Here is a 12,357-nt window from a genome sequence, read left to right on the forward strand (position 1 = left end):
TTACGTTGACACAATACCTGTTAGCAAAGGTGTCCGCTGGAGAGGAAGTGCAGGAGCTTGCAGGGATTTGTAGTTTTGCCTGATGTCTACTCTGACGCTAATTAGCATTTTTAAATCTGAGAATAAATGGAGACTAATATATTGATAAATCACTTTGTCCGAGAGAGATTTACATGGTTATCAAAAATGTAAAGCCAGGGTGAGCCTACACGAAATACAGACCTTATTTTAAGTGTTTCTAAAATGAATGGTAGGAAAAACTATCGGAACCATTTCATTGTTTGAACGCTAAGGGCTCTTTATGTAACTTTGTTGGCGACCCTACAAAATTCACACAGAAATTAGATTTTTACGAATTATCTTTGAAAAGGGTCCTGAAAAAGGGATGTTTCTTTTTTTGCCAAGTTTATATGCATAGTCACTTTAACCATACATTCATGTACATACTACCTCAATCAGCCTGACTAACCTGTGCCTGTAAATAGCCTCGCCACTTATTTTTCAATGTCTTTTTACTGTTTTGTATTTTTGACATATAAATCACACTGTTGGCCTGTAAGTTTGCATTTCACTGTAAGGTGTTGTATTCGGCGCTCTTGAAAAATACACTTTGATTTGATTATAATGATTCTTCACACTATACTGGCTTGTTTTGTCACAAACTGAAATTAGCCGAACTATTCGAATTTTAGCAACTCGGAAATGGAGGGGCGATTGAAAGACTCAGGTCACACATGTAATTAAATTAAACAATATACCACGACTTCATGCACACTAATAATACATTTTATTGTATTGTATATCAGCTTTTTGTTGGCTGGTCGATTTAAAAATATATATAATATACATACACACTACCGTTCAAAAGTTTGGGGTCACTTAGAAATGTCCTTGTTTTTGAACGAAAAACACTTTTTTTTTTTTCATTTTTAAAATAACGTCAAATTGATCAGAAATACAGTGTAGACATTGTTAATGTTGTAAATGACTATTGTAGCTGGAAATGGCAGATCCTTTTTTATTTTTTATATCTACATAGGTGTACAGACTCCCATTATCAGCAACCATCAAATGTATTTATAAATCCCTTCTTACATCAGCTGATATCTCAAAGTGCTGTACAGAGACCCAGCCTAAAACCCCAAACAGCAAGCAATGCAGGTGTAGAAGCACGGTGGCTAGGAAAAACTCCCTAGAAAGGCCAAAACCTAGGAAGAAACCTAGAGAGGAACCAGGCTATGAGGGGTGGCCAGTCCTCTTCTGGCTGTGCCGGGTGGAGATTATAACAGAACATGGCCAAGATGTTCAAATGTTCATAAATGACCAGCAGGGTCAAATAATAGTAATCAAAGTGAACAGGTCAGGGTTCCATAGCTGCAGGCAGAACAGTTCAAACTGGAGCAGCAGCACGGCCAGGTGGACTGGGGACAACAAGGAGTCATCATGTCAGGTAGTCCTGAGGCATGGTCCTAGGGCTCAGGTCCTCCGAGAGAAAGATAATTAGAGAGAGCATACTTAAATTCACACAGGACACCGGATAAGACGGGACAAATACTCCAGATATAACAGACTGACCCTAGCCCCCTGACATAAACTACTGCAGCATAATTACTGGAGGCTGAGACAGGAGGGGTCAGGAGAAAATGTGGCCCCATCCGATGATACCCCCGGACAAGGCCAAACAGGCAGGATATAACCCCGCCCACTTTGCCAATGCAGAGCCCCCACACCACAAGAGGGATACCTTCAACCACCAACTTACCATCCTGAGACAAGGCCGAGTACACCTGCATTGCTTGCACTTGGAGATATCAGCTGATGTAAGAAGGGCTTTATAGATACATTTGACTTGAGTATAGCCCACAAAGATCTCCGCCACGGCACAACCCAAGGGGGGGGGGGGGGCGCCAATCATCACTCCTGTGTTCCAATGGCACGTTGTGTTAGATAATCCAAGTTTATCATTTTAAAAGGCTAACACAACGTGGCATTGGAACACAGGAGGGATTTCTTAGTGACCCCAAACTTTTGAACGTGTGTGTGTATGTATAATGATATATATTTCTCCTGTTTTTCTCCAGAAACCATCACTGGCAGAACTGTCCCCAGCATCAAGACTTCACCATGCGTACCATCCAGACCATAGAAAACCACATCCCTGTGTTGAGGGAGAGCATTGTCAGGACTCCTTTTACAGGGAGAACTGTGTGTCTGTTCAATATGAATACAAACAGTCACACTCCCTGCCAGACTCCCTGTCACAGTCACACTCCCTGCCAGACTCCCTGTCACAGCCACACTCCCGGTCAGACTCCCTGTCACAGCCACACTCCCGGTCAGACTCCCTGTCACAGCCACACTCCCGGTCAGACTCCCTGTCACAGCCACACTCCCGGTCAGACTCCCTGTCACAGCCACACTCCCGGTCAGACTCCCTGTCACAGCCACACTCCCTGCCAGACTCCCTGTCACAGCCACACTCCCGGTCAGACTCCCTGCCAGACTCCCTGTCACAGCCACACTCCCTGCCAGACTCCCTGTCACAGCCACACTCCCGGTCAGAGCCACACTCCCGGTCAGACTCCCTGTCAGACTCCCTGTCACAGCCAGACTCCCTGTCACAGTCCCTATAATAGCCACACTCCCAGCCACACTCCCAGACACACTCCCCGTCACAGCCCCTATAATCGTCACACTCCCCGCCAGGCTCCCTGTCACAGCCAGGCTCCCTGTCACAGCCAGGCTCCCTGTCACAGCCAGGCTCCCTGTCACAGCCAGACTCCCTGTCGCAGCCCCTATAACAGACGCACTCTCCGCTATAGTCCTTATAACACCCGTTCTCCCCGCCAGACTCTCTGTCACAGCGACCACCTCTCCCTGGAGCCCCACCAGTACCCAACTCGACACTATCAGCAGCCATGGTTTTCTCTACCCCTGGCGAGGAGGCAGCCGGCGGAGAGGCAGCCGGCAGAGACCTCTACTGTTGTTTCTGAGGGCTGTTTCTCTTTCTCCAGTTCTGCTAGGCTCAGCACATTATGCAGAGCAGCAGATGGAGAGGAGGAGGGGCAGGGAGGAAGGAGAGAAAGAGGTGGGGAGAGGGAAAGGGAGCCGGGAGAGAGCGAGCAGGTGCACGCGCATGGAAAGAGACTGCAGGGAGGAGGGGGAGAAGGGAAGCAGCGAGAAGTCACGCAGGGAGGGGAGGGAGAAGAGCAGGGAGAAATCGCACTGGCGCAGGGAGGAGGAGGAGGAGGAGGAGGAGGAGGAGAAGAGCGAGAGCAGGCGTACGTCGTCTTTGCATCATCAGCACTGCTCCTCTCATCATCGTCACCGGAAAGCAGCATCACAGCGTCCGCCTCGCAGCAGCTACGCAGACGTAGACGGAGGAGCAGCAGCAGAGAAAATGGCAGCTGTTTTCAAAGACATGGCCTGAGTCTCGGCGTCAGACAGAAGTGGAGGCTGAGATCCAGCATTATGGGGAACCAGGAGGGGAAGCAGAAGAAGGGGAAAGAGGGGGAAGGATACGGACAGGACGCAGCAGACAATACCACCGGAGAGCCTCGTCACACTGACGGCACAAACAAAGGATTTCACCACGGCAAGAAATCCCACGGAAAACATGGCAAAGGAGTGGGGGAGGAGAAGAAGAATAAGAAGGAGTCTAAATCCTCTGTGTTCTCTATCAGGAAGAGGAAGAATCTAAAGGGGAAGGGTTCGACAGGAGGATCCAGGGAGGATGTGTTGTCGTCTCAGAATGAGCTGGACTCCGCTCACTCTGCTCTCACCAAAACACCAGACCTCTCTCTGTCAGCTGACGACCTGGGCCAGTCTGACACCGAGGGAACAACAGAGCCTGGCGACGGGCACGGTGCTAGGAGTCATGGTTGTATCACGGGGGAGAGCCGGCAGCCCGCGGTGGAGAGCCGGCAGCCCGCGGTGGAGAGCCGGCAGCCCGCGGTGGAGAGCCGGCAGCCCGCGGTGGAGAGCCGGCAGCCCACGGTGGCGACCACGGACACTGCTCCAGACCAGCAGGAGGATGTTGAACAGAGAAAGAGGAGCAGCTCTGGTTCAGACGTGGACATCTATAGCTTTCACTCAGCTGCGGAACAAGAGGACCTGCTAGCGGACATCCAGCAGGCTATTAGACTACAGCAGGGGGTGATTATCTCCACCGCTGAGCTGAGTGAAGAGCTGGGTTGGGGAGGAGGGTGGAGGAAACAGAGGTCTGACGAGGTTATAACTACCCCCAGTCCCACTGAACAAACCCCCCCACCGGAGCCTCTCGCTGCCCCAGAGGCAGCCCCCGTCACTGGCCGGGAGAATGGCCTGCTTTCTAAACCGTCCCTGTCCCTGGATGGGCAGGAGGAGGCGGCAGAGGAGGAGGAGAGGGGAGCAACCACTGCTACAGAGGAACTAAACTGGGAGCTGAGAGGGGCTGAAACAGAACCGGCCCTTTGTGCCCCCTCCTATTTCTCTGGGACAAAGGAGCAGGAGGAGGAGCAGGAGGAGGAGGAGGCATTGAGCTGCCAGGAGGTGAACGTTAACACTCAGCCCCTCTCTCAGCCCCCCACAGCCCAGACTAACGGCCACGTTACCAAGACAACCAGCGTTACCAGCTTCCCAGACCTCACAGCCTCCTTTGAGAGCGCTGTGGAGTCTCCTCTCAGAGAGGAGAAGGAGGTGTTGGAGGAGGTGGAGGAAGAGGACGAGAATGACCTGGACCTGCCTCCCATGTCAGCCGAGAGCCTTAGTCACAGTGACGCGACCACGAGCCACGAGGACATAGACCTGAGCTCTGACAACGCCTCCGAGGGAGAGGAGAGGGTGGGGGACTGGGTGGGGGCAGGGGTGGGTGCTGCAGTCAGCGTTGAGTCCCTGGAATGTCTTAGCAGGGGGGATCTGAGGTGCTCTGAGCCTACCGACGACCCCCTGATCACCCAGAGGAGGAAGAGCAGCGTGTCCTTCTACCCTTGGCCCTGTCAGGAGAGCCCTAGCCTGGCCACGCGTCTCCTCAAGTCCACCCTGACCTCCACCCTTCCATCCTACAACCACTCCTCCTCAGGCACCAGCCCCACAGTCAAACCCTACCCTCCCATTTACCCGTCTTACATCAAGACCACCACCCGGCAGCTGTCTGGTTCCCCGGGCACCTCACCCTCACAGAGCCCCTTGTTCCGCCGGCGCTGCCACGACCTGGGACACCGCACGGAGAAGTGGAGGGTTAGACGACAGCGCTCCCACAGCATCGCCGGTCCCCTCAGCTGGTCCGCGGACTGGACCGAGGAGCTGGAGAGGGAGCGCCCCACCAAGGCAGGATCAGCGGATTATCTGCAGGGGTACGGAGGGTCGGAGGACAGGCTGAGGGGGGGCAGTCAGCCCCTGTGTGCCACACGGAGATCCTCAACCGGACAGGTGTCTACCTGCAGCTTCCATGACATCTTCACCGGTGAGTTTTTTTTCTCAACCTTTATTTTCACAGACTCCCATTGAGACCAAGGCCTCTTTCCCAAGTTGTTGCTTTTGTTTGTTTATGTTGTTGTGATGAAAAAGTGCCAAAATGTGTGTAAATTGCTCTGTATGAGGGACAGAGTATTGTATTGCGGTGGCAGGTAGCCTAGTGGTTAGAGTGTTGGGCCAGTAACCAGAAAGGTTGCTAGATCGAATCCCCAAGCTGACAAGGTATAAATCTGTCGTTCTGCCCTTGAACAAGGAAGTTAACCCACTGTTCCCCGGTAGGCCGTCAGTGTAAATAAGAATTTGTTCTTAACTGACTTTCCTAGTTAAATAAAGGTTAAATAAAAATCGCTGCTGTTGTGGGACTACGGGGTGTAGGCTAGCTGCTGTTGTGGGACTACGGGGTGTAGGCTAGCTGCTGTTGTGGGACTACGGGGTGTAGGCTAGCTGCTGTTGTGGGACTATGGTGTAGGCTAGCTGCTGTTGTGGGACTACGGGGTGTAGGCTAGCTGCTGTTGTGGGACTACGGGGTGTAGGCTAGCTGCTGTTGTGGGACTACGGGGTGTAGGCTAGCTGCTGTTGTGGGGACTACGGGGTGTAGGCTAGCTGCTGTTGTGGGACTACGGGGTGTAGGCTAGCTGCTGTTGTGGGACTACGGGGTGTAGGCTAGCTGCTGTTGTGGGACTACGGGGTGTAGGCTAGCTGCTGTTGTGGGACTACGGGGTGTAGGCTAGCTGCTGTTGTGGGACTACGGGGTGTAGGCTAGCTGCTGTTGTGGGACTATGGTGTAGGCTAGCTGCTGTTGTGGGACTATGGTGTAGGCTAGCTGCTGTTGTGGGACTACGGGGTGTAGGCTAGCTGCTGTTGTGGGACTACGGGGTGTAGGCTAGCTGCTGTTGTGGGACTACGGGGTGTAGGCTAGCTGCTGTTGTGGGACTAGCTAGCTGCTGTTGTGGGACTAGCTAGCTGCTGTTGTGGGACTAGCTAGCTGCTGTTGTGGGACTAGCTAGCTGCTGTTGTGGGACTAGCTAGCTGCTGTTGTGGGACTAGCTAGCTGCTGTTGTGGGACTACGGGGTGTAGGCTAGCTGCTGTTGTGGGACTACGGGGTGTAGGCTAGCTGCTGTTGTGGGACTACGGGGTGTAGGCTAGCTGCTGTTGTGGGACTACGGGGTGTAGGCTAGCTGCTGTTGTGGGACTACGGGGTGTAGGCTAGCTGCTGTTGTGGGACTACGGGGTGTAGGCTAGCTGCTGTTGTGGGACTACGGGGTGTAGGCTAGCTGCTGTTGTGGGACTACGGGGTGTAGGCTAGCTGCTGTTGTGGGACTACGGGGTGTAGGCTAGCTGCTGTTGTGGGACTACGGGGTGTAGGCTAGCTGCTGTTGTGGGACTAGCTAGCTGCTGTTGTGGGACTAGCTAGCTGCTGTTGTGGGACTAGCTAGCTGCTGTTGTGGGACTAGCTAGCTGCTGTTGTGGGACTAGCTAGCTGCTGTTGTGGGACTAGCTAGCTGCTGTTGTGGGACTACGGGGTGTAGGCTAGCTGCTGTTGTGGGACTACGGGGTGTAGGCTAGCTGCTGTTGTGGGACTACGGGGTGTAGGCTAGCTGCTGTTGGATGTATAATAGGATGTAGGATGTATAATATACAGTAGGATGTATAATAGACAGTATTTGGCCTGGACAGTTGTTCATTCCTTCTCTAAGTACTGAGCATAAACTAACAGCAGTGGGTATTGAGATGTGTGGTGGTGGGTATTGAGATGTGTGGTGGTGGGTATTGAGATGTGTGGTGGTGGGTATTGAGATGTGTGGTGGTTAGTTGGCAAAGAGGGACAGTGGTCTTTGTTTTGTGCCTCAGCTCTCTAACTGTGAACTAATGGAAGAGAGAAAAGAGGTCTCCCTCGGACGGACCAAATTAAACTTTTTCCTACTGGAGAGGGTGACCGGAGATAGAGTCCCTCGGTCTGTCCCTCCTGACTGTGACCCCCCCTCGGTCTGTCCCTCCCGACCTGACCCCCACTCGGTCTGTCCCTCCCGACGTGACCCCCCCCCCCCCCCCCCCCTCGGTCTGTCCCTCCCGACGTGACCCCCCCCTCGGTCTGTCCCTCCCGACGTGACCCCCCCCCCTCGGTCTGTCCCTCCCGACGTGACCCCCCCCCCCTCGGTCTGTCCCTCCCGACGTGACCCCCTCCCCCTTCGGTCTGTCCTTCCTGACCGTGACCCCCCCTCCCCCTTCGGTCTGTCCTTCCTGACCGTGACCCCCCCTCCCCCTTCGGTCTGTCCTTCCTGACCGTGACCCCCCCCTCCCCCTTCGGTCTGTCCTTCCTGACCGTGACCCCCCCTCCCCCTTCGGTCTGTCCTTCCTGACCGTGACCCCCCCTCCCCCTTCGGTCTGTCCTTCCTGACCGTGACCCCCCCTCCCCCTTCGGTCTGTCCCCCCCTCCCCCCTCGGTCTGCCCCCCCCCCCCCCCCCCTCGGTCTGCCCCCCCCCCCCCTCGGTCTGCCCCCCCCCCCCGGTCTGCCCCCCCCCCCCCCCCCTCGGTCTGTCCCTCCCGACGTGATTCCCCCCTCGGTCTGTTCCTCCCGACGTGAAACCCCCCTCGGTCTATCCCCCCCTTGGTCTGTCCCTCCCGACGTGATCCCCCCCTCGGTCTGTTCCTCCCGACGTGAAACCCCTCTCGGTCTGTCCCCCCCTTGGTCTGTCCCTCCTGACTGTGACCCCCCCTCGGTCTGTCCCTCCTGACTGTGACCCCCCCCTCGGTCGGTCCCTCCTGACCGTGACCCCCCCCCCCCCCCCCCCCCCTCGGTCTGTCCCTCCTGACCGTGACCCCCCCCCCCCCTCGGTCGGTATGTCCCTCCTCATCCCTGGTCTCGGCTGGACAAGGTTAACATGTCATGCTTTTAAAGCAGGTATGTCAAACTCATTCCATGTTGGGCCTAGTGCCTGCTGGTCTTTCCCTTCAATTTAGGTCTGGACAACCAGGTGAGGGGAGTTCCTTACTGAGACCTAGACAACCAGGTGAGGGGAATTCCTTACTGAGACCTAGACAACCAGGTGAGGGGAATTCCTTACTGAGACCTAGACAACCAGGTGAGGGGAGTTCCTTACTGAGACCTAGACAACCAGGTGAGGGGAGTTCCTTACTGAGACCTAGACAACCAGGTGAGGGGAGTTCCTTACTGAGACAACCAGGTGAGGGGAGTTCCTTACTGAGACCTAGACAACCAGGTGAGGGGAGTTCCTTAATGAGACCTAGACAACCAGGTGAGGGGAGTTCCTTACTGAGACCTAGACAACCAGGTGAGGGGAGTTCCTTACTGAGACCTAGACAACCAGGTGAGGGGAGTTCCTTACTGAGACCTAGACAACCAGGTGAGGGGAGTTCCTTACTGAGACCTAGACAACCAGGTGAGGGGAGTTCCTTACTGAGACCTGGACAACCAGGTGAGGGGAGTTCCTTACTGAGACCTAGACAACCAGGTGAGGGGAGTTCCTTACTGAGACCTAGACAACCAGGTGAGGGGAGTTCCTTACTGAGACCTAGACAACCAGGTGAGGGGAGTTCCTTACTGAGACAACCAGGTGAGGGGAGTTCCTTACTGAGACCTGGACAACCAGGTGAGGGGAGTTCCTTACTGAGACCTGGACAACCAGGTGAGGGGAGTTCCTTACTGAGACCTAGACAACCAGGTGAGGGGAGTTCCTTACTGAGACCTAGACAACCAGGTGAGGGGAGTTCCTTACTGAGACCTGGACAACCAGGTGAGGGGAACCAGGTGAGGGGAGTTCCTTACTGAGACCTAGACAACCAGGTGAGGGGAACCAGGTGAGGGGGAGTTCCTTACTAAGACCTAGCCAACCAGGTGAGGGGAGTTCCTTACTGAGACCTAGACAACCAGGTGAGGGGAGTTCCTTACTGAGCCCTAGACAACCAGGTGAGGGGAGTTCCTTACTGAGACCTAGACGACCAGGTGAGGGGAGTTCCTTACTGAGACCTAGACAACCAGGTGAGGGGAGTTCCTTACTATGACCTAGTCAACCAGGTGAGGGGAGTTCCTTACTGAGACCTAGCCAACCAGGTGAGGGGGAGTTGATTACTAATTAGTGACCTTAAGTCATCAATCAAGTACAAGGGAAGAGTGAAAACCTACAGACACTCAGCCCTCCGTGGAATGAGTTTTACACGTGTGCTTTAAAGGGTTTCTGATGCATGTCACTAGACAGACAGGAGTCTGAGAACAGACGTGTGCTTTAAAGGGTTTCTGATGCATGTCACCAGACACAGGAGTCTGAGAACAGACAAGATGTTAATTTATTTGTAGTTTGTAGGAGCTGTGAGCTTTGGCTCCAGGATAGCACATTGTTGTTGGTGTGAACACACACACACACACCCTTAGCCCAACACCATGGAGACGTGGTGATTAGTGTGTTGTGCAGAGCATGGTGTGTACGGGGGAGAGGGGGGGGTTGACGTACGGGGGAGAGGGGGGGGTTGACGTACGGGGGAGGGGGGGGGGGGTGACGGACGGAGGAGGGGGGGTGACGGACCTTTCATGCTGCATTACATCAATAGAAGTGAGGTTTCTCTTAAGGCGTCAGCAGACAGATTGTTTGATCCTGGCAGATCTTGGCTAGCGAGGGGAAAAACGTCTGTGCTTGCATACTTAAAATATCGTTGCCCGAAAAAAAACCAGAGAAAATAGTCCATTATTATTTTCACACTTGAGAAAGTGTTAGCAACAAGCACACTTCCTCAAAATAATCCGAATTAATCTAATCTTTAATCTAAGAAAACTCAAGAAATCTGTAATTATTTGACGTTTTTGCAGAGGATGTCTAACTGTTGGGTGTGTTCACAAGGGGGGAAAAACATTTGCATTAACTAGTCGTCTTGTTGAATTACAACAAACACGTCATTGAAGAATCCCTACTGTTGACCAATCACCGACAAAGGGGCGTAGTCTCTGGCTACCGAACTTCGGCTTGGCTCAAGAAAAAATGTAATGTGCTCGAACAGCTGACAAAATACCTGCCATGTTATTACCCGGTACTCCCTGTGTATGTCCATGTTATTACCTGGTACTCCCTGTATATAGCTATGTTATTACCCGGTACGCCTTGTGTATATAGCCATGTTATTACCCGGTACTCCCTGTGTATATAGCCATGTTATTACCCGGTACTCCCTGTGTATATAGCCATGTTATCACCCGGTACGCCCTGTGTATATAGCCATGGTATCACCCGGTACTCCCTGTGTATATAGCCATGTTATCACCCGGTACTCCCTGTATATAGCCATGTTATCACCCGGTACTCCCTGTATATAGCCATGTTATCACCCGGTACTCCCTGTATATAGCCATGTTATCACCCGGTACTCCCTGTATATAGCCATGTTATCACCCGGTACTCCCTGTATATAGCCATGTTATCACCCGGTACTCCCTGTATATAGCCATGTTATCACCCGGTACTCCCTGTATATAGCCATGTTATCACCCGGTACTCCCTGTATATAGCCATGGTATCACCCGGTACTCCCTGTATATAGCCATGGTATCACCCGGTACTCCCTGTATATAGCCATGGTATCACCCGGTACTCCCTGTATATAGCCATGGTATCACCCGGTACTCCCTGTATATAGCCATGTTATTACCCGGTACTCCCTGTATATAGCCATGTTATCACCCGGTACTCCCTGTATATAGCCATGTTATCACCCGGTACTCCCTGTATATAGCCATGTTATCACCCGGTACTCCCTGTATATAGCCATGTTATCACCCGGTACTCCCTGTATATAGCCATGTTATCACCCGGTACTCCCTGTATATAGCCATGTTATCACCCGGTACTCCCTGTATATAGCCATGGTATTACCCGGTACTCCCTGTGTATATAGCCATGGTATTACCCGGTACTCCCTGTGTATATAGCCATGGTATTACCCGGTACTCCCTGTGTATATAGCCATGGTATTACCCGGTACTCCCTGTGTATATAGCCATGTTATCACCCGGTACGCCCTGTGTATATAGCCATGGTATCACCCGGTACTCCCTGTGTATATAGCCATGGTATTACCCGGTACTCCCTGTGTATATAGCCATGGTATTACCCGGTACTCCCTGTACATAGCCATGGTATCACCCGGTACTCCCTGTACATAGCCATGTTATCACCCGGTACTCCCTGTGTATATAGCCATGGTATTACCCGGTACTCCCTGTGTATATAGCCATGGTATTACCCGGTACTCCCTGTACATAGCCATGTTATCACCCGGTACTCCCTGTGTATATAGCCATGGTATTACCCGGTACTCCCTGTACATAGCAATGGTATTACCCGGTACTCCCTGTACATAGCCATGTTATCACCCGGTAATCCCTGTGTATATAGCCATGGTATTACCCGGTACTCCCTGTACATAGCCATGGTATTACCCGGTACTCCCTGTACATAGCCATGTTATCACCCGGTACTCCCTGTGTATATAGCCATGGTATCACCCGGTACTCCCTGTGTATATAGCCATGGTATTACCCGGTACTCCCTGTACATAGCCATGTTATCACCCGGTACTCCCTGTGTATATAGCCATGGTATTACCCGGTACTCCCTGTGTATATAGCCATGGTATTACCCGGTACTCCCTGTACATAGCCATGTTATCACCCGGTACTCCCTGTGTATATAGCCATGGTATTACCCGGTACTCCCTGTACATAGCCATGTTATCACCCGGTACTCCCTGTATATAGCCATGTTATCACCCGGTACTCCCTGTATATAGCCATGTTATCACCCGGTACTCCCTGTATATAGCCATGTTATCACCCGGTACTCCCTGTATATAGCCATGTTATCACCCGGTACTCCCTGTATATAGCCATGTTATC

General features: G+C 52.8%; 1 protein-coding gene across 3 annotated transcripts in view; it reads left to right on the forward strand.

Annotated features, from left to right (window-relative positions):
- The window catches only part of LOC129842185 (formin-2-like), a 448,967-nt gene that overhangs the window by 4,176 nt on the left and 432,434 nt on the right, over positions 1-12,357 (forward strand). For all 3 annotated transcript variants that reach the window (XM_055910617.1, XM_055910615.1, XM_055910616.1), the window contains exon 2: positions 2,082-5,443. In XM_055910617.1, the coding sequence (XP_055766592.1) occupies positions 2,082-5,443 (3,362 nt within the window). The remainder of the gene's footprint in view (positions 1-2,081; positions 5,444-12,357) is intronic.

This window comes from Salvelinus fontinalis, unplaced genomic scaffold (genome assembly GCF_029448725.1).
Source record: "Salvelinus fontinalis isolate EN_2023a unplaced genomic scaffold, ASM2944872v1 scaffold_0022, whole genome shotgun sequence".
NCBI lineage: Eukaryota > Metazoa > Chordata > Actinopteri > Salmoniformes > Salmonidae > Salvelinus > Salvelinus fontinalis.